At 37.3% G+C, this 27,636-nt stretch overlaps 1 protein-coding gene across 2 annotated transcripts in view; it reads right to left on the bottom strand.

Annotated features, from left to right (window-relative positions):
• LOC136257746 (prestin-like) overlaps nucleotides 1-27,154 on the bottom strand; it is a 34,463-nt gene extending 7,309 nt beyond the window's left edge. The window contains exons 1-21 of one of the 2 annotated variants that reach the window (XR_010702138.1): nucleotides 26,623-27,154; nucleotides 26,303-26,480; nucleotides 24,967-25,077; nucleotides 24,334-24,527; nucleotides 24,063-24,236; nucleotides 22,931-23,104; nucleotides 22,579-22,661; nucleotides 21,689-21,836; nucleotides 21,084-21,197; nucleotides 20,118-20,195; nucleotides 19,633-19,728; nucleotides 13,236-13,342; nucleotides 13,040-13,109; nucleotides 12,628-12,792; nucleotides 10,572-10,802; nucleotides 10,176-10,230; nucleotides 9,922-10,034; nucleotides 3,104-3,154; nucleotides 1,749-1,819; nucleotides 588-628; nucleotides 308-381 (exon numbers count right to left, since the gene is read on the bottom strand). Coding sequence is in view for 1 of the 2 variants with exons in the window: in XM_066051040.1 (XP_065907112.1) it covers nucleotides 308-381; nucleotides 588-628; nucleotides 1,749-1,819; nucleotides 3,104-3,154; nucleotides 9,922-10,034; nucleotides 10,176-10,230; nucleotides 10,572-10,802; nucleotides 12,628-12,792; nucleotides 13,040-13,109; nucleotides 13,236-13,342; nucleotides 19,633-19,728; nucleotides 20,118-20,195; nucleotides 21,084-21,197; nucleotides 21,689-21,836; nucleotides 22,579-22,661; nucleotides 22,931-23,104; nucleotides 24,063-24,236; nucleotides 24,334-24,527; nucleotides 24,967-25,077; nucleotides 26,303-26,480; nucleotides 26,623-26,748 (2,454 nt within the window). In the remaining variant the exon portion in view is untranslated. The remainder of the gene's footprint in view (nucleotides 1-307; nucleotides 382-587; nucleotides 629-1,748; nucleotides 1,820-3,103; nucleotides 3,155-9,921; nucleotides 10,035-10,175; nucleotides 10,231-10,571; nucleotides 10,803-12,627; nucleotides 12,793-13,039; nucleotides 13,110-13,235; nucleotides 13,343-19,632; nucleotides 19,729-20,117; nucleotides 20,196-21,083; nucleotides 21,198-21,688; nucleotides 21,837-22,578; nucleotides 22,662-22,930; nucleotides 23,105-24,062; nucleotides 24,237-24,333; nucleotides 24,528-24,966; nucleotides 25,078-26,302; nucleotides 26,481-26,622) is intronic. The other variant, XM_066051040.1, reaches the window with a different exon arrangement.
• Nucleotides 27,155-27,636: the final 482 nt, after the last annotated feature.

Below are 27,636 nucleotides of genomic sequence, written 5' to 3'. Positions count from 1 at the left end.
TAGTTCAGTTAAGTGAGCATAAAAGTATTAAAAGCGAGCTTACAAGTGCTTTAAGACTGTTGTATTGTGAACACAAAAACAAGATGTAGCAGTTGCTTAATGATCTTGCTGACATACATCTGTTGTAAACAACTCTTTATAAGGCAATAATTCTATTTCTGGTGCACTTGCCATAAAAGTGTGTATATACATAATTGCTGTTAAGCAATGATTTCACAGGTTATGAAATAAAGTGTTATGTACTGCACAGCTTTGATTTGGACGCAGTGCCCCATTAACAATTACAGTCATTTTAATGAGAACATACAGCTGGTAATGGTATGTCATCATCACTACCACCACCACCATATTTAGAGTCACCATCACCATCACAACTACAACCTGGAAGAAAACAAGAAATACACTAAACAGGGTCATCTGAAGAATAGCTAGAAAGTCATCATTAACAGTGTTATACAGTATTTCAGTCACAAAAAACATTCAAGGTTGCCTTCCCTACACTGATATTCCCAAAAATGTTACTGTAATTTTTCAGTCTTACGTATTTCATCACAGAACCACACATGTACATGGTATAGGTAACATACCACTTTCTGGTCCCCAAAATATGCAATAAGAGAGTACAGACCTAAAGCAAACAGAGCAATTTGCATACATACAATTCTTATTGATGTTAAACTCTACAGCATTATGGCTAAGTGTTGCAGTATATTACGTATACGAAATAATGAATTATTCACACAATATAAGGAAGTTTTGTTTGCTATACATACAGAAATCCATACAGAAATTTCTTAAGCTTTCAGTACTTCCCCAAAGCATAAAAGATTCTTGTGCTAAATTTGTGGAATCAACTATTGTTACTTAAGCCACTTCAACTTTATTATTGTTTTCTCATTCACATGTACTAAACTAATAATTCAGGTGTTCAGATTTTGCTATTGACTAAATATCTTTGAGATAGCTCACTTTTGAATTAAAATTCAACTTTCTTAGTGGTACTGTAATCATTATGTTGTAAGGAAAACAGTGATGCAGGCAAGGATTATTTTCAAAGTGATGAGCCACATTCAAGCAATGGGTGGGCTACTCCAACTGCACTATAAATGCCGTGATATTGTATTGTTCAGTCTGTGAATTCTGTCATGCATTTTAGTAACAAATGTACTTAACTTGTAGTGGCCATGCCTTTAAGTAAACAGGAACAAAACTAATCATTAACGAAACATCCAGCAGTCAATTAGCTACTACAAATAGGTCAGTCAAAACCATCTTCACAGCCTTGCTCGACTTGAAGCCACCTTGAGGCCATCCTCTTCGCTGAATCCTTTGTTGTGATGAATACTCTTAGGTACTTTATCATGCATTCTAACTCTGTTGTTATAAAAGTACACTCGTGAATGGTTGGAAATGAAAATAATTGATTTTGTATGTGATTCTAAATTTCTTAATATTTAATGGATTTATAATTGGATTTCTCATGGTGTTTCAGGTCATTGGCAACTTCTCATTTAAAACTTAGTGCTTGAGCCCTGTGTGGTTAGTGTGATTTGGTAGAAGTCACACTGGTTTACTGATATCAGTCATCTTCTTTTACGTAGGTGTTCCATCTATCACTACATTATTTACAGCTAAGTAAAAAAACAATAGTTTGAAACACCACAACATGGGATCATGAAACATGCTGTACATTGTGTGTCAAATCCAGTAAGCAGAACAAGTATAAACAATAAAATAAATTTGATTACCATAGTGATGCCAAGCAAAAGGGCAACCCATAGCTTGTTGGATCAGCATCTTGGACCTTTTGTTTCTGTTTCTGTGTACAAAGAACAACATATGTACAAAGATAATTTGGCATGCAAAAAATTATATATACCCAGTGTATGATATGACAGTATATTGTAGCATCCCTATATGCAATACGTGTATAAGGTAGAGTTGGGACACACCCATCGAGTAACGTGTAGTTTGTGGAAAGGGAAGCACTTTATCTTCAGACATTGTCATATAATTTAGTCGTCCTCCTTAAATGTAAAGAAACCTAGTCTGAAATGCAACATTTACTTTTGGTGTCTAAGACATGGTAGAAGAACTTCAACCCTCACCTGATTATCTATGGTTTTGACTGCTAATCATATCTCTCCTTTGGTTGCTAACAGCCCAAGGGGGTGACCATGAATGTACTTGGCTTAAGTAGCAGCAGCCATATAGTCCATTGTTCCATCTAGAGGCTATGATGAAAGTCAACCAGGAGTATAATTATCACCAAGAAAAAGTTCAGGGTGTCAGAACCAGACCCTTTCACAGCTAGGCACTTGTCATCTTCAATTGATGAACGCCAGGTGAAGAGTACAGTTTAGCCATAAGAGACTAACAGTACTGTATAAATAAAATGAAATTAACTTTGAATGTGCATGTCTCACTTAGTAATGGCTGGGTGGACTCAGCTCAAATTTTGAATAGAAGGTGCTCCACTCCTAGGGATTTTGCAAAGCAAAAATGGTTAAGTTTTGGCTGTAGCACTATCAGTGCACGTATGTGTGAAAATAGATTTTCTTGGTTCCTGTAAAAACACACTTACCTTTCACTTGCTTGCTATTGGCCACATGACACACTATCATGTGTCTTGACTAGTATGTGGCATATCTACAGGTGGGCTATTAAAGAATTCTGCTATGGAAACCCTATACAGACCAGAGGGTTTCATAAGTTGTGTTATTCCAACAGAACAATCAAATAGTGTAATAGAGCAGTCACAGCAATTAGAACTGGAAAGTGCCCACACTACTGCACGGGATCACAGCCCCTGATTTATATTTCTACAAGGTGACCTCAGGGACAAGTACAAAACAAAAGTTACCAAATATGTTGGTCTGATGCTTTTAACTTACATATGACCTTGGTCTATATGTGTACATACAGTACATCTCAATTTTTTGTTAGGCATACACATTGTACCAAACATAGTGGCAGTTACGAAGAACAACTAGATCCTACAATAGTGAAATAGTTTGGTAAAAATATGTAGGGTTAATTGGTGACATTTCAAGTATTTATAGAAATATTCCAATCACACATTCCTGTAATACAGTAAACTTACTGAAATGTTTTCTGCCATTGTGTTATCAGGATAATCACTAGACTGTGCTCCCTGCCAAAAAAAAAAAAAAAAAAAAATTAATAGCGCACTGTTTGTAACATTATGTGACCTGCTAATGAAAACCAGACTTGTCTGCATTATTGTGTTTCTGAGATTGAAATACTTTACAGTATGTAAAAATCACATGCTACTAATTTTACGCATGTTTTAGTCACTTTGGTAGTCAGTAAAAATGACACAAATTAAAACATCTAATATGTCACCACATTTGCCTTTCATGGATAATATATTGTTTTAGTACGACAAGGTTAAGTCACGAGTGCAGCAGGCTACAGAATTGGGACTTCCACCATTATGTGCACCATGAACTGGGGAATTCATCAAGGTATAGTTTTTGACCTATATGTCATTAAGGCAAGAAAACTGTTCAACCTTTATGGCAATGATAAACGGTTTGCTGCAGCACAGATCAGAGAGGGCCTTAAGTTTAGTCTAATATACAAGTACCGTAAGAGACGAAAGTTTGGAGGGACTAAAGTTTGGCGAATCAGGCCCTTAAACATTTTGGCGAAAGAAAGTTTGGCGAATTCATCTCTATAGCGGCGCGCGCCAACACATATATCGTATACTCACCTTACCTTGGAAAATATAGTATACGCTATGTCTAGCGGGTAACGTGGTAACACGTGCGGTAGAAGTGACTTGTCTCGTGAAATGGCTATACGCTACTACTTTGTTGTTGATTCAAAGGTGCATGGTTACCACGTGTATAAAGAAATATGGCCAAACCCTATCATTGGAGAAGAATTACCCTGCAAAAGAGAGATTGGAAATACGCACGATCCGTCAGCAGTGGCTGTCAAGAAGCTTATAACAGGAGAGAGGAAGATTGTCGGCCATGTACCAAGAAGAATATCTCCATTGTCTTCGTCGTTCATAAGGGGTGGTGGGAACATAAAATGTGTTGTTACTGGAACGAAGCGTTACTCATCGGATTTACCTCAAGGAGGATTGGAGGTGCCATGTCGGTATACTTTCAGTGTTAATGATGCCAAAAAGTGTGATCAACTGCATAAGCGCATTATTGACTCTTTGTCGAGAACATGCCATGATGAAAGCCCATCAACAGATGTGGTCGAAGCAATAGAGACAAGAATAGATGAGATTGTAGACACCAATGAACCGACAAGCTCTGGAGAGAAAACTACCTTAATCAAAATTGAGCCTGAAGATACATCTAATACTTCAGCAATGTCTAATAGAATATGTCAAGATTCTCATGTTGAAGAGGTTATTGTTCCAGAAGAAGTTGTCTGCTCTCCTCCAAAAAAACAAGCCCGCTTTGATGAGGAGCGACTATTGATGGGAGAAGAATTGAGTGATCGTGAAATAAATTTTGCGCAGCAACTTCTAAAGCAGCAGTTTGGTCATATCAATGGGCTTTGTTCCACTTTGTTACAAGATAAAGATAGGCCTTATAATCTTACCACCACTACGCTATCAAACAGGATACAGATCATCTATTGTCCAAGTCTCAGGCATTGGATAGTGGCAACCACTATAAACTCAAATTGTGATACTGTTAAAGTCTACGATTCCATGTTCCGCTATCTTGATAAGAATTCCCTGATCACTGTTGAGAAATGCTTTACATACAATGGTGAGGTGCCAACAGTGAAGATGATGCAATGCAGGAAACAGGAAGGTACTAAAGATTGCGGTGTTTATGCTGTAGCCTTTGGTGTAGCTCTAGCAATGGGCCATAACCCAAGCAGGCAAAATCTGAAGCAAGATGTGATGAGATCACACCTTGTAACCTGCTTTAAAAATGAGCACTTTTCTTTGTTCCCATGTAAATAACTGAACAATGTATTTCATATACTTTTAACTTTATTTGTAATCACCATTGTTGATAATATATTACACTAATTTAACAAACAGATTAATAGCTCATGAAAGTGGGATTATAGTTTTGTTACTAACATACATCTAAAATGTCCTTCATAAATTTGAAGCCATTACTGACAATGTCTGGTTTTCTAGCGATGTATTCATGCGCAGCTATCATCCATGTTGCTCCCAATGGCTTTAGTATACTCAGACGTAAATCAATAGGACTTCTTTCTTCCTCTCCTTTCAACTGGTTACACACCTGCTTCGAGTACCATTCTTGAAATCTACCTCGTAAAAATTCTTTGACAGGCTTGTTGATACTTATATCAAGGGGCTGCAGACGATCAGTACAATTAGCAGGGATCAAAAGAACGTTGATGTTGTTGTTATCTAAGGTGGTAAGAATGTTGGTTGTACACTGGCCTTTAAAATTGTCAAATAGAACTAGAGCAGGATAGTCACAGGATAGCTTCAGCTCTTGTCTTTTTTTCTGCACATATGGTAAGATTATCTTATGTATGTAATCCTTCATTGTAGACTCGTTACACCAATGGTTATCAGTGTAAGTAACATCCCAACCACTTGGAAAGCTTACTTTTGGGATACAGCGACGTGTTTTGCCCTCATAAACTAACTGAGGAGGTAGGAACTCGCCACTCATAGTGCCAGCTAAAACAGCGGTAATTTGCCTCTTATCATCTTTCCCTGCTATCTCGACTCTTCTAGCTCCCTCCTCCTCCATGGTCCATGATGAAGTGGGCACATATTGAATTGCTGTTTGGTCCCAATTAATCACTAGGGCAGGAGGAATTTCATCCATGGACACAACATTTTGTATATCCAACAGGAATCCTTCTTTTATGCGATCAAAATTCTCAACGTCAACTTTGGCCTTGCTACTGACTCTTCTTTTCACCATCCCCATACGATGTAGCAAGCTCTTTGCCCATGATTTGGTTAGCTCAATACCTGTTTCATTGACACGAATCCCATTTTCATCATATGCCAACAAGTTTGCATCTATACTTTTTATGACTCCTTCTGCTGCAGCTATTGCAACAACAGTGTTAACTACCGACCCCTTCTTTCGCAAGAACTTCAAATATTCTTTCACTTGTTGATCGATGTCTTCACCAACCAGCAGTGGTCTTCCCATTTTTTTATTAGGTAGCTCCTTTAGTTCATCAGCATTATCACATCGCACCCGTTTTTTCAGGTTTTCTCTATAGGCATCTTTAAACCTCCTTACCGAGGTTTCCTTTAACTCGGGTAGGTCTGGAAAAGTCGCCTTGTAATAACGCAGTGCGTTAGTAGTTCCATGCTCACTAGCTCTCTTTCCAATTTGGAACTTCTGGGCTGGAGTTAAATGGAGATACGGCCCTCTTGAACTGCCTTGAGAGGCGATCGCTGAACGAACCGCGACATTGGCAGAAACAATAGTTAACCGAGGAATCCCAACTTCCTTATTCAAGGGTCCATCTGGACGAGGTAATTGATCATCAATAGTTTTGAGCTTCTCTTTAAGCTTAAAGTAATTCAGAATAGACATCGCTGACACCTCAACTAGCCGGCTAACACGTGTTCACACCCGCAGCTGGCACTTGGCTAAAATTGGCGAATTAAAGTTTGGCGAATTTTACGAATTCGCCAAATTCGCCAAACTTTAGTCCCTCCAAACTTTCGTCTCTTACGGTATTACAACGGAGTATACCTTTGTGGGTAAACTGAACCACACAAGTGAAATGTGTATCACTCGAAATTGTATGTTGGGAGCTTGTACTGTATAGCTTATAATTAATGAGTAAAGTGTACTTATAGGTTTTCATGTAATGACTTCTATGACTGTTGTATTTATTTAGAAATTTTGATAGCAGTATTTCAGTTTGAGTAGTGGAGGATGGGTGGATTGCTCTGATTCTCGATCTACATGTACCATACTACCAGTAAGATGTAAATCCTCAACCTATGTAACATTTGCGAGCTATGTGTTCTACTATTAAACAAAGTTTCTGCTGTTTGCAATTAGGGCTGGGATGAATAGTGAAATTTACCTTCAAACACTCGCTAATAAAATGTTCGAACATTCGAAGCTTCAATGTTAGTTTTCAAGTTACAGGTTTTCTTGCATTTATGCACATCCTTCTTAAGTTTTATCTTTCTAATCCTATTTAATAAGTTCCTAAGCATTAGGAAAATGCATAGCAGTGGCACTGAATGATGCGATTGATCAATTGCAAATGGGCGTATCTGCTATACTGCAATTATGCATGGACAAACACCAACTAATGGCTATTCCATGCATTATCTATCACTTTATAAGGTGTTCAAAGGCTACAAATATGGTAGCAAACTAAACTGCAATGGTTTAAAAGTGGGTGTGGCACACGAAGAACGATCGCAAAGAGACGAACATCAATTGTGCAAGATGAATAAGCAGCTGCAATAAAGACAACGATGTTAACTTGTAATTCTTTCGTAGACTATGAGTGCATTACAAAGCTTCGAAAGATAGTTTTAAAATTTGAAGTTTACTTAACCTTCGAACCCACAAAACATTTGAAGCTTCATCCCAGACCTACATGTATTTGCAATGGAATTTAACTTGAGTTAGCACTACTCTATGGCCTTCAGTGTACTGTAGAAGACAAACAACAGACATCATTAAGTGTTATTTTAGCCTCAAATGATAGCACACAGTACCCCACAAATGCAACATCGGCTTGCAAGAGTGCGATTGATGTACCATACAATGGTGAAACAAATGAAATGAAATACACATACGTACTGCATTTCTTCAAATATCGTTGCACTTAAAATAATAGCTACCTTTAAATAGCTACCAGTAATTGGAACTACTAGGCTCTAATACACCACACATGTAGATGAATTTCATAGTACCATAGAGTGTGATTTTTAGGCACATCCGATTATATTAGGCATTCCAGCCCGATTTTTAAATTTTGGAAAAACGGGTTTTTTATATGCTCAATAGATAGAGTATTGATTGCCGATCTCAAATTTGTTGTGTTAGCTACTTTGGCATGCACAGTGCTTAAAAACTGAAAAAAAGGTACATTTTTTCTCCAGGGCTCCCCATACATTTTAAAGGGAAAAATGGCACAATTGAATCAGGAAGCCATCTAGCAATCTGGACTATCTTGAAACTGCAGTTGCTTCTAGCTGCAAGTTTGTACATGTAATGAGAGTAACTTCAGATCTTATTGGATCTCAGTGATCTTTGTATACTTTGTGGTGAGCAAATATGCTTCACCTATTGCACACTTCTCAATACAATGGTGTATACCCATATAGGCAAGTGGCTATCTCAAGTTGGTAAAAACATCAAGTTAACAACTTATAAAGGTAAACAACTAAAGTGGAGGTGACACAATGATGCAACAATACCTAAGGTGAAGTTGTGGTTTCAATTATGGCATTGTTATGCCGACTTTGAAGTGGTTTATACTTTTGAGCTGATGACTCAGCCATTAGAAAATTGCTCTGGAGCTGAAAATTGCTAACCCGAGTGAAGTAACTACGCACTTTAAAGTAAGCACCAGTGACTACCTTCCACCCGACAGTACGTTTTTTAAAGTTTTAAAGTATTCTACATATATTACAAGGCTTGAAAAGATTACAAAACAACACAAAACGTACTTATATGTAACGCGCATGATAAAACTAAGATTTTCATGATGATCAGCGTGTGGACAAACCCCACAGCGATTTTCATCCTCATTGGAGCTCAGACGACGGAGCAATCCAAAGTTAAACACGAGTTGTCATTTTGTGCCAGGGTTCTATTGGGGAATATACGGAGAATTTTTTTATTAAAAAATCTCGGATACTGGAATGCCTAATTATATAATAAAACTTCCCAAAAAATTATTATTAACATAAACACATGTGCCTAATAGTAGTGTGTCTCATGGATTAACTGGCCTAGGGTGGTGTGGTTTGCAGTCACCATGTGTATGAAGTCCAGTTTGTGTACAGAGAAGATCCTTCACGTGGAACATGAATTTTTGCTCGGCCCCAGTAAGTACAGGGCATAGTGAAATCCATGTTAATATTGGCCATGTACGTACCATGTGAAATTTCAAGGCTTGCACAGTTGACAAACCTCTAGCAGTTCTTTTTTTGTATAGCTGCACCTCGTGTTGGAGCTTTGTGTTCGTCCACATGCACTTATCAACCATGATTAAATACAAGAGATGAGTATGCACTTAATAAAAATAATTATCTGCTTAATATACGGTACGTATATGTATACACGAGCTTAACAAACAGACTCTAAAGTAATTAATTTATATTAGGTACAAATATCTGAAGTTCTGTAACAGCTCCCAAGTTTTAAAATGATAGTATATGGCACATAGGTTATAGTTTGCAATTTTCCCATACATTATCTGTATGTGAGGAGGCAACAGTTGTACCCTACTGGGCAATCGCTTACATAATGTATGGGAGAACCATGTTTTGCAGGTATGAATGTCAACAGTAATCTCTTCAGGTTTTAAGTAGATAGCGTAATATATAAGTCATAAGATACATATGACATTTTTTATTATATAGATTACGTATGATGATTTCCCAGCAGGGGCAACTCTATTTGTCTATCTACATGGACACGAAAACTTCAGAAACTTATAATAGGGATTCTTAGTCATGATTATAAAAATGAAAAATGGATAAGGGATCACTGAGGTGGTAATGTAAACCATGAATCCTTATTTACTCTTCTATCAAGGAGGATGTGGTTTACTTTACCACCTCAGCAATTATTTCTCCATCTGCAACTCTTTTAATGATCATAGCTAACGATCCCTATTCTTCTTCTTTAAACTTATTAATAAAGAAGTGTTCATAGTGTGTTAGCGCTGCAGTACACTATCTGACCAGACAACAACAACAATATCACTTACGACTCTGTTTCCTCCAGCAGCAAATGTGACAGCATCTTCGATAGAGGGAAATAACCACTCCTTGCCAAACTCATCCATAAACCCTGACCGAGTTAGCATATCTCTGTTGTTCTCTGCAACACAACAATAATACTCTAGTGTATTACAAATACTGTATACTGAACTGCAGCTATATAGAAACTCCCTTTAAAAAGTTTTACAGCTTGAGTTATAAAACTGCAAACTACTGTATGTATTGTGTTTACTATACTCACTTGTGGTAGCTGCCAGTAACACTTGTACATTACAAGTAGAATAACAGCTAACAATCTATATGAGGTGTATAGAAAATTTAGTAGTAAAGATACATACCTGTACAATACACTACATGTACATATGTATTGAGATACAAATGACTTGCAAACTACCTCTCAAAAGCTTTCTGTGTTCAAACTCTTGTAAGAGGAATGAACATCTTAACAAAAGGAATCTATGGGCCATAAAGAATTCTGTATATGAGTAGTGGTCTTGAAACAAGAAATATCACATAGCTAAGCCTCAGTCAGTGTTTCTGGACTACCAACATAACCATACTTGTAGTAAAGAACTTATGACGGCACTTTAAAAGGTGTATTATATATACATACGTATCATTTGAGTCACACACATACATATTTTATAGTACTGGCCCCAGCAGAGTCGATGAAGGTGACTGGTGCCATGTCAAGTACAATAGAATGTATAGTCCTGTCACTTGTCAATTGTGACACGTTCAACTGCACTCCATCTTGAATGTGATTAGTTTCTATGGTAACATCATCATCATCATCATCATCATGGTTGTCATAATCAGTTAGTCTTCTGTGACGGAATTTAGTACCACTTGGCAGAGTTTGTACTATCTGCAATACAAAATGTACAAAGAGTTAAAGAAAAGATATCTACATAATTTTTATGTACAACATGTAAAGATCATAACTGAATAATAACTACACTAAGCAATGCATGAAATACAGACCTTAATTTAATTTTTAAAGTGCCGAGGACAAATGTCCTTACATGTTCACAAATGTATAGACATAGAGTCAAATTGTACAGACATGAGCTAGAGAAGCATTTTACACTGATGGAATTGGAATAGGGAGTTTCCGTTGAAGGTTTTGAGGTTAACCACAATCACATAGCTGCAACATATCACCAGGCTGTGGTCATTACAGCTGCTGGTGATAGCAGTACACAAAGGGGAGGTGGCATTGGTAAATCCTTTGGTTGGGAAAATGTAGTATCTCCTAGCAACCAAGTGACAGCTATTGTTAGCACATCAGCTTTTATGGTACCACTTATGTGCAGACATTGTGCTATTTGTGCGGATTTTGTCCGTTGACCGCACGTTAATTTGAAGCCTGGAAATATTGCTTAAATTGCTCGATTAACCATTTTAGTCAACAGTATGGTTTGCCTATACCAGATTATTCTGATTCTTTGTCACAAAACAATTTTGCACAGAAAAATTATGTGAAAATTATGCACTCCACATTCTTTTGAACCTTATAGCTACTTACAGGCTGTGGCTTACTACCTTTAGCGCTGTAGCTACAGTATATCAATAATCAAACAACATGACTGATAATTTTTCTTTTACTGTAGTGACCAAATGATCATAATAGAGCAATTGTGTAAAATAATTTTCATTCATATGAAAACATTTTATACACAATTTTTTTTTCTAAACAATAAAGTAAATTACATGTGTGGTAGTCCACACCCAACACTTTAAGTGTAACTGTTCCAATTTGAGCATTTGATACCATATTTTTCACTATCCTTGAGTCATGAATGTTATCCCAAACACAATAATGCTTAACACATTGGCCCAAGAATGAAGTCAGGGTGTTGAATTATGTGCTTAAAAGAACAAATTAGAAAGCAAATAAACTAAACAAGCTAGAACTGGTCTATATACACAATGACAATTGGTCAGTGAGTGTTGGAATAAAGGCACGTGGGAATTATATGTGCTCTCAAATTTGTACTGGACAATTCGTAATAAACTGGGACCTTAAAAAGTTGTTGTGCAGCCACTAATATACTCACTAGTAAGTCTGACCACCAAACTTCTACAGAACAATTACATATGTGCACTATACTCTGTAATCTGCTTACAGTCTTCCTCTTACAATGTATGGTACTGCTCAAACGTGATGCCGTGTCGTGAGAGTGCAAGCGATTAAAAACATTCCTAATTAAAAGGCGTGGCACCCGTTTCACTTGTGAGTATTCATCCCATATGAAACGGGATGAATACTTGCAAGTGAAAAGGGTGTCACACCCTTTAATTAGATTGTTTTTAATTGGTCGCACTCTCATGAGATGATGTTACATTGTAGTAGTACCATACACTGTATTTTCACCTCGTTGGGTGAAATGATACTACAGTGGAACGTCTTTCCCTGAATACTGGAAAACCCTTTTATAAAAAATGTCCATCTAGTTCCCAAATCACAGAATTATCAGTTTGCATACCCCTTAACTGAGGATACTGCCTTACAACGGATGAAAACACATTAGCCTTGGTGTCTGCCCTAGAGGGTTCCACTATATTCCTAACATCAGGCTGTCCTTAATGTTCACATAACTGAGGAAAATGTCGTGGTCGTGATATACATTTATAATGACATGATACGTATTTCTCATACACTATATAATATAGCTAATTGAAGGGAGTACCTTGTTTGATGCAAGCTCCAAACATCCCTTTGGTTGTTTTTTGGTACCACACAAAGCAGGATTAATCCCTGATGCTTTAGCAAGCTGAGACTTAAACACGCTGACATTAGTGTAACACAACGGAGCAATGAAACGGAATATCAGAACACCGGGAATTTGTTGTATCTAAAAATTTTGTAAACACATACATGAATAAGAAGGAACATGCAGAAGGTTTGTGAACAAAAAAAGAATGACTAGAAATATATGGAGACAATTTTAAGACAGCACACAGGTACAGTATAGTCAGAGTGCAAAGAGTTCCAAGTTTTACATAAAGTTTCTTAGAATTAAAAACAACACAATGATCCCATTAAACAGTGTTTCTTTTCATATACGTGGTACAGCTATGTACACTAATGGATGTACTCACCCTACTGAAGTACAATTGATCTCGGTATATCTCAGTGTCACCAGCCTTGCCCAGCACTGCTGCAGTTGGCCTTGTAAACAAAAATTCCTTGATGTATGGTAATTTCATTTGAGAAAATTGGCAATACATTTCACAATTTTTTTTTGCTAATGTGTTAATATTATTAAATTCGAATGTTCATACTTAGTTCACTCACAGGACAAGTCTCATGACAATAAGAAATAATGAGAACTCTATTCCAACCAAGAGACCCACGTCCACTCCAAGTAACACCGTTGCTATAAACACAACTATCCATACCATCTGTGAAATAAAAAGAAACTTAACAGGAATTCGTCACCATAAAATAATTATACAGTATAGTGTGTACTTCATAAACCCTGTATCTTTGTGCTGGTAGGACAAGTGTACTTGTCATGAATTCATACATACTGTACATTAGAATAGGGGCGGACTCAACACAGTCAAAGTTATGTAATGACATATAGAAAATCAAGCATCACTTGAATACTGGACTTTTGTTCAAACACTGTTGTAAATAGATTCGAGTGTTTATTGTAGTTTGTGAAAAAGAATGTTGGAAATTTTGTAGTTAATTGCAAGTAGTTGTGCAAGTATTAACAGAGGGTTTAGTAAATCACAAACACCATTAAATGGAGTGGAGTATTGGGTTGTTGGGGTGCTGTGATAATACCACTCAAAGCAGGCAGACTGGGATCATGTGATCAATTAGAATACGTGAGCTGCATTCTCAGTAGTGCTGTGCACCAGTGTGCAAACGACCAGTTATTAACTGGTGTTGTATAGGTCAGCCAATAACTGGTTAAGAACCTTTAAACTGGTTTATTGCCCACCCACTTGGTAAACCATATCCTGCTGACAAAGTGTTAACCTGACAAGTGTTAACATCATAACATTACCTCCAAGCATGTTTAATATGTGATTGTAATAACTGTTATTGCAAGACAGGATGTTGATGGTCACTTTGGTACCACCTTAAACCTTCTAGCAGGCTTGTTGACTACTTATTATGTCTGCCAATATCACTTTATTACACACAACCAATTAACCAGCTATTGCCAATTATTGGTAGGCAATTAACTGGTGACAAAAATTTTGTAGGCGCACAGCACTGATTCTCAGTACCTGTTACAGTGGTGGGTAGAATCTACTTTATGATGCAAGTAGATAATTTTCCTGTGTGCCTTCCAGGAATGTTAAGAGTTTCCAGCACAATAAACCATTGATGAGTTACCCATAAATCAATATCTTCACATTAGTAGAGAAAGAAATGGAACGTAAAGGAAGACAAAGGTGCGTTCGTAAATCCACGATGCATGTATTGTACATAGCTGCTGCGGAATTCAAAAAGGCATGTATTAACATAAAACAGTAAGCACATACTGTAAATACACAGTCAAGTTATGCTTGACTGAAGGCAACAGTCAGCCAATGAGTCGGTCAGTTGAAAATTAGAAATTAGTAATAAATAATGCTTTGCATTCCGATGCTCATTGGGACAAGAAAACTGTGTTGGATTAGCGAGGGTTTCAGATTATCAAGGTACTATTACATGCGTATATAGAAAAGTAATTTTTGGTACACAAAACAATGTCCAATTATATCACCACTATACATGGTATGCACTCATAGTTGATAGCATGCACAAGCTCCAACTGCTATTGTCACTTTTTAGATAAATAAATTAGCTTTAATATAGTAATCCTTTTCATTAACAAAAGCACATGCATGCACACAATTGTGGAATCAGCTTGCTACACAATACACAACTATTGATGCACCTCTTGATCAGTAGATAATTGGAAATCAATTTAATAGCTAAATTTTAGGCATCTATATAATGATCAGCAGATGTTATCATTACTGACCCAGGTGTTGTTACTTTCAAGAAACTGAGATGAACCTAGAGCTGCAATACGACCAATGGAATTTCGTTGTATAGACAGCACCACTCTATGTACACTATCTGTAACTGTATGTCCACAGAAAGCAACCCCAGTACCCCAGTATTTACTGCATACATATAGTAGTAAAAGTCTCATACACCCTAAATCAGTTTATTGTTAGGGTACAAGGTTTATTTTCAATGTTTTGATAACGGTCTTTCACATCAACTCACAATGAAAATAGTGAAACATTTATTGTTGTCGGTTCACCTTTTGTTATCTTACCTGTATATAATTACCTAAGAGTGTTCAGACTAGTCATTTGTGTGCTACTTGCAAGTGTGAGTATAAAATGTTCAGTTGGTATTGTGCTGTGGCACTGCTAATAGGGTGTACAGGCAAAATAGTCCTGTGTGAAGAAGATATAACTGTAGCATCATCAGCCTCCTATGGTATGGTTAGATATATACCAGGCAGATCATGTGCTGACATCTATCACAAAAATGTGGAAAGTCAGGGAAGGTCTAGAGATTACTGGGTAACAGATCCCTCACTGCATACAATTTACTGCGATATGGAACTAGAATGTGGTGGTGTTGATGGAGGATGGACAAGGATAGCATATTTTAATGCAACTCAGGGACATTCTTGCCCTCCACCATGGCGTAGAGTTACTTTGCCAGGATCCCGTGGGTATGCATGCAAGTCACCTTCACCACGAGGCTGCCACTCTCTGACCTTTTCTACTCACGATAGAAAATACAATAAGATATGTGGTCATGTGCGAGGATACCAGAAAGGCAATTTTAAGGCGTTTGGTGGAGAGACATACACAGATCCATTAATAGTTACTATGTTGACGGAATATCAATAACTATCGGCTACCCTTGTAAACATATTTGGACATATGCTACAGGATGCAGTGATGATGGAGACTATACAAGGCAGAACTGTCCATGTGCCCATTACCGTGGATATGACCCTCCTCCTTTCGTTGGAGACCATTACTATTGTGAATCTGGAAATACCGGAGGTGCTAGAAGTTCATCAATTTATTCTGATGATGCTTTGTGGGATGGGCACCAATGCCATGGTACCAGAAACAATTGTTGCACTAACCCTGACATTCCTTGGTTTTACCGACAACTGGCTAGATCTGTAGTAGGAGAAAACATTGAAGTAAGAAATTGCCACTCAGCATCAACTTCTGATGAGGATACGTATGTTGACCTCTTGGAAATATACATACAGTAACTAGCCATGTTTGTGTTATTTTAGATTTTAACTAGGGCTCAAACAATTAGCCGAATATTTGGATTAATATTCGTTCGCATCGTAGCCAAATAATAAAATTAATAAATGATTATTTGCACGTGATCATTTATATGGTGACACATAATTAGCTGACAGCAATTAATGAAGCGGAAGATGCTAATGAAAGTAATTAAGAGGAAAGGACTATGGTGATAAAGCAGAGAGTAGTAATAATAACATTAGGCAGCCACTAATTGGTGAAGATGTACTAATTCCACAGTAAATTGCCGTAAGTGCAAGACTTCGTACGGATTTGCGGCTTATTCCATACTTTGGTATAAACATTCTCTATCACAGTATTGCTGTGATAAATCTTTCAGAATCTTATGAAGCCAAAAACCTGTTTGTGGTTATTTGTAGGCTTCATGGTAGTGGCCATCATAATTACTGAATTGCATTCATAGTAATGAAACCTTACACTGACTAATTTTGAGCAAATATTCGAATATAGTAAACCACTATTCGTTTGAGCCTTATATTTTAACTGAATAGCAGTTAGCATTGCATGAATGGAAATTTGTGTGTAGCAATTTTATTATCATATAAAGAAAATCTAATCAAAAACAGCCAAGCTGTAAAAAAAAGGTGCGGCCCCAAAAAAAATAATTGTTCATCATATACTACTAAGTGAAAGCACTGCAGCAAGTACAATATGGAAAATAAAGGACGAGGAGCCAAACATTATTATTTGGCTCATGATCAAGCCTCTGACCACCAACCCAAGCACTATATATTTTCCATACTGTAAGAACATGTGTGATGATTTCACTGGTTTAATGTATGAATCAGAAGTTGCAATCAATACAGCTGGTTACTTGCATGCCATTAAATACAAAATTTTGTCTTGATATGTAACTGAAGGATTGGTGAGATATGTATATAGCTACACGGCAATTTTCTTGCTCGCATAACTAATATTGGTTTTGTGCAAAACTGAACAAAACACTGGCTAGGGTGGGATCTATTCTACGGAGGAATTTATGGACTAAACCGAGGATTAAACCATGGATGGAACACTTTCTTGAATAAAAGCTTACATCTTACTAAAGAGCGATAACTTTTACATCACAAAATTGTGTTACAATGCGTAACCAGTGCTAACCACAACTTCCGTGGGGAAAGAAGTGGGGCAAATTCAATGGCATGGCTCCTTCAAGAGGCTACAACTTGGTTTCTGGTGATTCATTCTGCATGAAACTTACACAGGACATAGAACAGAAGTTGGAAAAGATGATGAAAAACTTGATTTGGGCAACAGGTTGGTTTTACCTAGGTTACAAGGACAAAATGGCTGTTTTGGACTCAACTCGAGAAAGAGATTGTCACTAAACAACATTTCAGTAAGAAAAAAAGAATGAACAGTAATGAACTGTTATACATGGATTTGTTGATATATACATTGTGGGACCGTTCTATTGTACTTTTAAAAGTGTCTAAATGATTGTGTCCACACAATTTTTGCCAATTATCAGCCATAACTTGTCCAGCATGGATCAAACTAACCTGCACTACTTAAATATCTGATATACATGTAGTACACTCTTCCTTGGTCCTGATAACGTAACGACATTCAGAAAGAAAGTTTCAACAAACCTGAAGCGAAGTAAACTTGTTCTCTAATAACATGCATACATTATTCACAGCTGTAGTTTGCCATTAGTGATGGACATGGTCAACTGCAAACAAGCTAAGTAATTAACTTTCCAGACAGCTGCATATCAGCTTCATGTACAACCAGCTTCAACTACCTTCTAGGTCTCAAGTGTACAGTAATTACCTCTCCATGGCAAAAATTATTCACTCTGTGATGAGCTTCAAGACAATTTAATTATGACAAATTCTTGAGCACCAATGTAACTAATGCCAAAGTGACGAAGTCAATTGCCAAAAGGATGAATTCCTTTGCCAAAGTAACGAATTCAATCGCTAAAGCAACAAATTCATTGCCAACACCTGTATTATTAGTTGTTAAAGTGCAGGACTCAGTATGAGTATAACTACAGATAGTAGTTATACTCATACTAGGTTATTATTTTATGGCATAAGGTACAAAATTAATTAGACATATAGGAGTAGGATTGTTCATTAAAATAATCTGACCTAACTACTGATATTGGAAGTATGTTCCGCATACTAATGAATAGGAAAATGAATAGCTATTTGTAACAATCAACCCTTTATAGGGATGGCCTCGGGAAGGTTGGAGTATGTTATGGTTAAGTTTCGCTTGATATAGACAAGTCCACAAATTATTTTGTACATCATCATCATCGTTTTAGCTGGTTTCTAGAATGGTTACCTAGATAACTTTGTGATGGGGGGTATGGTCTATATTTGGAAACATGCGGAAATGATTGGTAAGTAAGCTATAGCACTAGTTCTCAGCTTATCCCAATGTTTTTCAACTTGTAGGATAGTAAGGATAGCAAAATGCCCCCTGAGTGGTTTTCATGGCAAAATCCAAGTCATGCATACAGTCAGCCTTAACATCTATATAATCGCTGCCCAGATGTAGCTCAGGCTACATTTCCAATGCAGCCTGGCTAGCTGGGCCACATACAAAATGTAGTCCAGGCGGCTCCTTTGATCTCAGGTGTGAAAGTGTTACATGGAAATTTATTATCACGATAAGTCATGAGAGTATCAATACAGTGAGACCTTTATCTAAATGTCCAGGTGTCAGATCAGTGAATAAATGAGGTTCACGCAGAGTCCAATGAGTGATATCCGCAATGACATTGCGATTACAAAATGGCCGTGTTAGTGTGGGGGCTTTAGAGACTTTGGCACACAGTATTTGAAATGAATGTTGTCTGTATATTTTTACACATGGAACCACGAGATAATAAAGGTAAGAAGTAGTACACGTACCGTGACAGTGCAAAACGAGCTCCAACAAGGAAAACAGACCGAAAATTTTAAATCGCACACAAATAGGCTTATTTGAATTGCCTTATATACTATAAGCCTCACATTCGCCCTTATTCAAATTTATAAACGTTATCATAGGGAAACACCATCTCACCCAATACCTCCATGTACAAAGTCCCCACACTACAGCGGCCATTTTGTTTTGTGACATCACAGATAATGCACGCTACGTCAAGAAACGTAATTGCGGATATCACTCATTCAACTACTCTAATAGAACATAGACCTCATGATGAAATACTCTAATAAAACAGTCACTAATATTGTTGTTGAATATTCAGATCATCAATATTACCACACAGTCCTATGGTGTAATACAGCTAAACAATGATTTAAATCTACTGTAATACTTTCATACAGGCATACACATAGAAGTACATATCTGCCCACATGACACAACACAGCTGGATACTGCACACAGTTCACATAATATATACATACCATGTCTGGTACACAAAGTTTATAGTATTTGTGTATATCCTTGACCTGTTTAAACATTCCATACAGAGCCACAACAATGATAGATGCCAGAACTGCCTAAGAAAAAAAAATACACATTTAAATGATGGCCAATCTACTGGAGCAGCCAAGTCAACTGAAGTCACACAAGATTCACACATGAAGAACTATTACACTTTACAGCTGAGATCAATATCATCTGAACTTCTTACACACTACACACATATACGTACACACACACACACACACACACACACACACACACACACACACACACACACACATACACACACTACACACATATACGTACACACAGACACACACACTACACACATATACGTACACACAGACATACTACACTCTACACACATACTAGATACGTAAACGTACACAGACACACACACTACACTACACTACACACACACATACTACACTCCACACACACACTATACACACACAACACTTACTGTTGGTAGCGGTTCAAAAAGTGGTCCTACCCACAATAACACAATTATCAGTATTGATGATGATATGAAAGACACAAGCTAAAGGAAACAATGAAACATTATCCGTGGATATCACACTAAATCTCATTGCATACGTGCATGCGTATGTACGTATACGTAGTATAAGTAATAGTTGTATCATGTACCCGAGTGATTTGCCTGTTAGGCCTGAGAGCACGTGGGTGTACATATCAGGCAAATCACGAGGGCACGTGATACAACTGATATGTACCATGCCCAATGCAGGCTGATAGCCTGTGGGTGATTAACCACCCAAGATACGAGTCAGAACACTGAATTCATTATATAGACCAACTTGCGAAATTCGATTGTGGTACAAAACATTGTGACAACGTTGTAAACATGAACGGGCAAGTCCTAAGAGTATCCTGGAAAAGTTCAATTTAGCGATTTTGCAAGTATTTAAAGCTGCTGCATTGTTTTATAGACTGTTTACAACATTTACTAAACATCTGTAGGAGTAAGCTTCACTGTAGAGTGTTTATATCGTGTTACTCAAAAAGTGGGTGTGTCCGCATTCCAAAATGTGGTGAATCGCTTCTGAATGTGCTATAACACTAGTTCTCACCTTAAACCAACGTTTCTCAACTCATAGGAAGGCAAGGGTGACAAATCGCTTCAGTCTGAGTATTGTAGGATGCAAAATCGAAAGTATCGTTTTCGTCACGTGACAAATAATAATTTCCCACAATAGATTTTGGCTAGAGTTTCTATATAAAGAACTCGGCGGTACTGGTCCCACATCAAGGCCATGGTTAAATGTACCATGGCCAGCCAGGGTTTATAAGATATGTACCCTGAAAATTTCCTTTGAAGTTAGGTGGCTTCATGGTACATATGATGTGCATGTGCAACTTATACAAATTAGAGGCGGAGGGAGAGAGCATGTAAATACATATTTTGTACCTGGGTGTTTCCCCCTGTGGTATCCTGTATCACTGATCGAGATAATGAGCAAGTACTGACAAAACATGAGAAGAACGAGGTGACAAAATTAGTGATCCCATGAGCCAGAAGTTCCTGCAACAAACACAATATATTATGTAGCAAAATTTTCAAATTTGGCCAAACAAATGCTACTGTTACTGTAATTACGTATCACACTCAATGTCATTAAAATATCAACATAACTCTGCATGGCACATGTAATAAGGAGAACACAACATGGATATAGATGTGCATAATAGAGATATTCCACTGTATACATAAAGTAGTGATGAGAACTCACATGATATAGACACTACTGTATGTATAGAGGGAAACTTTGGAGGGGGTAAACTTCGGCGAATAGCCAGTTAAATTGCTTTTGACAAAATAAACGCTGGCAAATTGAAGCTCAATATTAATTGTAGTTATATATGAAGATGCTAATCTCAGGGGCTATGAGTAATTGGCGGGTTAAACTTTGGTGAATTTGTAGCAAATCGCCAAATTCGCCAGGGTTTTCCCCCGGCAAAGTTGCCCTCAGTATGGTATGTTACTGCATGTGTACAGTACAGTATGTGTAGTACCTGGTTAGGTACAATTGTGTAGCCATGTTTCTTGGCAAAGACTTTGGACAAAGAGATGGCGATGGAATAAGACACTACTGCTATGACAAAGGAGTCCAACAGAATCGGAAGCATGTAAGTCGGCTTTGGAGGGGTGAATGGCGGCAATCTATATGCATAAAGAAATAACATGAACAAGAAACAGAGAAAGCAGCATTGTGGTGTTATACAATAGACATTAAGTAGGTCCAGTAACTATAGGTGATTAATAAGATCACCTCATTATAGTGACTATGTCAAGTACAGTAGGTCCAAGTTTTTGGGCGTATCTATGTAACATCTCCACTGCTTCATGACACAGCGATATACCATACATGTATTCATGTATTGTATGTGACTATTAACATACATGTTGTACGCATAACATTTCAATTAAGGGGATATCTACTTTACAAGCACAAGATAAAATCTATAGCAATCATGAGATACATACATACATACATACATACAGTACATACATACGTACATACAAACATACATACATACATACATACAAACATACATACGTACATACAAACATACATACATACATACAAACATACATACATACAAACATACATACATACATACATACATACATACATACATACATACATACATACATACATACATACATACGCATAAACTGTGTGCATTGCAACTAAGTAAATTTATATGTATTACAGACAAGCTTGAAAAGAGTATTACTTTCAAACAAAAATTAGTGTGCTTAATAGTGGCCTATGCAATGCGTCTAAAAAGATTTCATCAGAACGTACTGTATCTATAAAGCAAGTCCGGAAATGTGGCAGCAGGATGACTATAAGTGACATGGCTATCAACTTCCACAATCTAGTTATAAATTTACTCACCCAGTTGGTATATGATCCACAATCATGATGTCTTGTTTTTCTTGTAGACTAAATCCTGCACTAATAGCAGTAGCTACTATCACCTGTAGAATGTAATTTCAAAGAAAAGATACGTACGTTAAATTCTCAAATAGACATAAGAATTATAATTTAAATTTAAAATGATAACTACTTATTTCAGGCTGGCCTCCTGTAATATACAGTAGATCTTGATAGTTAGAATTATCACAATAGTGCATAAACAAATTATCACAGAATTTTTTTTTTTAATAATCACAAATATCACACAGAAAACAGAGAGATCTCTTGTCTCTTAAAACTTCCTAGTTACGCTGTATACACAGTGGCTTACCACTATTAGCTGGGATGGAATAGGGATGGGAACTTTCCTATACAACTTGATCTTGTAGAACTGTTTGTTAATCACCTTCATAATGATCAGGAATGATATACATAGTACAGCAATTATCACTGCCACCCAGTTGGTGTTACCAGAGAACACTTGGTCAAGTATTTTTAACCATTTCTATTGTGTAATAAGAAGTATGGTGATGAAACAAAGATATGACAGTGTGTGTGTGTGTGTGTGTGTTGTGTGTGTGCGCATGCGTAGTGAGTATGTGTATGTGCGTGCGTGTGCGTGTGTGTGCGTGCGTGTGTGTGTGCATGCGTGTGTGTGTAGTGAGTGAGTGTGTGTGTGTATGCAGTAAGTGTGTGTGTGTATGCGTGCATGTGTGCGTGTGTGTGTGTGTGCGTAGATGCGTAGTGAGTGTGTGTGTGTTGTAAATGTGCTCACAAGAGTAACAAAGAAAGAATGGATTAGTCAAAGGAAACTGCATTACAAAGATTACTAATTTACAAAAAAGAAAAAAAAGAAACAAACTAAATCAATGTTGGAATAACTGTGCAAAAACATAAGGTACCATCTTAGACTCAACTATAGTATGTTCACGTTGAGCTGAATCCTGAAAAACAGCTAAAAATTAAAAGTGGATTTTTTCTCAACAGAGTTAACATTTCAGCTAACCAGATGATTATTGGTAACAGCAAAGGTGTCAACGACAGACATGTACGGTTTGGCTCCATTACAAGTTCGGGAAAGGGCTGTAATGGACACTGTACTTATATGTTTCCCCATAGGAAATGTATTGTGAAAATTTTGATTGGCCGTAAATATCACGTCAAACATTTGAACAAAAAGATTTTGAAATATTTTTAGCGGATCAAGCAGTACTACAAATGAGCCAAATTTCAAGATCGTGTGTAATTGCATCCATGAGTTATTAGATGTTTTTGAGGATTCAGCTCAACGTGAACATACTATAATCTGGGGAACTAGCCAGCAAAGACACACAATACAGTGTTCATACATAGAAACAACCAATGTAACCCAATAGACAGGAGAACGAGACTAGCATGATTCATCGACTACTTAGAGCAGGACACAATGGAAACAAGATTTACATGGGCTCATTATAGTTTACCTGCGGAAGCTGAAACAGTCCAGGCTCAACCTTCACAGAAGATGAAGATAACCCAAAAATGTGTCTGAGTTGACTGGAGAACACATGGACAGCAGCTCCAGTAGTGTAGCCACTAACAAGAGCATCAGACAGGAATATAGTGATGAACCCGAATTGGAGAGCACCAAATATGATCTGCAGCAGGAACAATAAACATTACTCACAAATTGTGTACAGCTACGTACATACATGAGGAGTATGATACACCCATACATACACAATTGTCCCATACCATAATCAGACCAGTGACAAAGGTTATGGTGAATACAACGTCAAGTGCAGCAGGACAATCCGCTAGGTCTAACTCAATGGTTCTGTTTTTTCCAGTAGTTTCATTGTACTTCACTAGTTCACACAGAGAGGGGTTGTCATCGATGTAATCGCTTAGTGCATCACCAACCATTAAACAAGTAATGGCCAATGTGCCTGTAAAGAACAATAAATACACAATAAAGCACAAAGATACACAATGAAGCCTAACTTAGTGACCACCTTTTAAATACAAGACCATACGCACCTTGTTGTAGTGATTATATCAAAGGCTTCATTAATGAGATCACCATGTTATGGAGGGACATCTTTTAACACAGCGATAGTTACCATATAGCCTAAATATTTCAAGGGGCAAATTTTTCAAGTTTGAACAATGTTGCTGACAATAAAATTTTTGCAGATTTACAAACTATATATATTTCAAGGATAAAATTTTCGCTGGTAACTCCCAAAACTGCAAAATCAGCAAACCCCCTCGAGCTATACGGTATTTAGGCAATTAGATAACCTCTATTAAGTGACTGTACAGTACATGTACAGTACATGTACAGGGGTGTACATGGTTACAAATGTATGTTGCTATCACACTTACCAATAGAGATCTGTCTAGATGTTCCAAATAAGGAATAAACCAGTGGTGGTAGGAAAGACACATACAAACCGTACACTGGAGGAACATTGGCCAGCACAGCATACGCCATACCTGAAACAGTAGCTATTTGTTACAACATACAGGTAGTATTAGTAGCGTACAAACTAATTGTTTGAGATGTGGTCCCAAAGAAGTTCTGGCTAACCTCACAGCCTGCCCATTTAAGTAGTTAACTTAAGCTTTTCAGTACAGTATAATAACTAACTGTAATTTGCAAATAAAATTGTCTCCATTATTATGGTGCTCTAATAAGCAGGTCAATATACATGTATACACTGAAGCAGTCTGTTTGGTAGTTAGGTGTACTCATTTTTAGTGTTGCACCAATAACCAAATTAGCCGATTATTCCAATAACCAGTATTAAACAACAGATTAGCTGATACCGATAACCAATCTGATATACACTAATAACACTAACAGTCATCATCATCATTATTAAAAGACTCATATTAGTGATATAAGTATTGATATACAACTCATTATAGGCTAAAATGTAAAGTTAGATGTATACCACAAGTAAAAGTTACTCATGGTAAACAGTTGTAAGTACATTTTACTACTGCTGTACAGTTGAGACAAGTGGCTGGTACTACATAGAAGCCTAAAACCTCAGTTTATTGTTGGGCAATGGGTGACAGTTTATCATGGGCATGGCTTGTAGTCACTGCTAAACCATAAACACATAACTTAATTAAATTGCCAAATAACTTATGTCTAGCCTCCCCCACATCATTATACCACACAGCAAAGTGGAGATTAATATCAGCTTATTAGATTTAATCAAAACCGATTAATCGGCTAGTAGCTAATATCAGTCCGATACCGATTATTGAACCGATTATCGGTGCAATACTACTCATTTTTGTATGTATGTACATGACAGTTCAAGTTGCAGATTTTGGCACTTTAACGTAGCATGTAAAAACATAATCATTAGTAGATAATTACCTAAAGAAAAAGATAATTACACCTTAGAAAAAAAAACTGTTTAGCTGCCATCACACCTACATACGTACGTACATAACTAGTGGGATGTTTGTAATGAGTTCTAGAAAACAAATATCTTTCTGGGAGTCCAGTACTCTGTGGGAAGCAATGACATGAAGATGTGAGCACTTTTAAAAATACTTCGTTCATTGTGTGGGATATGGACAGTTGGCATATGCTTTCCATGTTAATACAATGCAGTGAACACACTATACTACATGTGCACACACGCACGCACGCACACACACACACACACACAAATGTAAACACGCAGTACATGCACATCACCTTGAGGAATATGCATGATTCCCACGGTCACACCAGATATCACATCACCAAACAACAAAGGATGTCTGTACTCCCACAACCATCTCAAAATTGGTAGACGAACTAACAAAAACTCCCTCCACTCTTTAAGACTCAATGGTGGCATGATGTGACTACGAATTGGCTCAGCAATGGATAGCTACAAGAATCACAACACAAATCTCAGTAAATCTCTCAATAGTAGTCAATTCAATTTCTCTCATGGGTGAAAAAATTGTGTGTTGCATATTTAAGTGTACCCATAGAATTTCTACTAGCTAGCTAGAATACTTTTGGAGTACCTTTAGTCTCTGATATCCCAGAGGGTGGAAAGTTTCTTCAAATTGTAGCTCATCATAAGTTGGCCTGTGTATGATGACTGTTCCACTTGCTATTGGTTCCTCTTCTTCTCCACTTGGGGCAGACATCCTCCCTGTGCAACTCACGGGGGTATTTTAACTATCGCTGTACTTGTGGTGAGTGCTAGAATATAAAGAGTCATTCATCCAGGAAGTCAAATAACTGGATTTTAAACTGCTCCTTTTTCCGTCTGCAAAATGTTCCTAGATAAACGCGTTGCATGAGTGGCAGCGCCTAAACATTAGTAAAAAATACTTTACACGCTTAATCCAACTACAGCGTCTTCCTGGTCTTTACTGATCTGACCTCGGTTTGTATTCTGCTACAAATGGAAGACACTTGCAGCGAAGCGAAAAGAAACTTTATTTGATTTTAATGGCACAACACCAGGAACTCATGTCAGGTACAGTAGATCTGCGAGCGCAGTGGATCAAGGCCACTGAGACCAAAATCGAGCCAAGTGCCCTAGTCACGGTCACAAACAAAATATTGCAGCCCACAATCGAAAAGGACAAAAAAAATTTTGTTGCTAAGCAGGTTCTATAGTCACAGATCGCAGCGAAATTTTAGCTGGTCCAGACTTGACCGTATACTGAGTTACAGATCTATTACCTCTCGTATTACCTACATAACACCCAGAATGCTGACAAGGCATGTAAATGTAACCAAGACACAGTAATCAGTGTTGAGCAGCCAAGAAAATTGCCATGAGGAAGATGCAATTTTCATGCATGTATATTTCCATTGCTCTTTCTCCAAAGCAACCATTTTTGCATTGTTGGTGCCTGCCAGATATAGAACAGCCCACACACTAGATTTGACTGAATTTGCTCTTAGATATTGGCAACCAAGTTTCGATTAAGCTTTATGAGGACCGAGATGCTTTTTGCACACTTTGCAATAATTGTTATAAGCTGGTAATTAACTTGATGACCTTGAAACCTGGTATATAATAC

This window comes from Dysidea avara, chromosome 6, assembly GCF_963678975.1.
Source record: "Dysidea avara chromosome 6, odDysAvar1.4, whole genome shotgun sequence".
NCBI classification, from domain to species: Eukaryota; Metazoa; Porifera; class Demospongiae; order Dictyoceratida; family Dysideidae; genus Dysidea; species Dysidea avara.
Note: the sequence above shows the minus strand (reverse complement) of the source record. Positions and strands in the feature narration are given on the sequence as shown.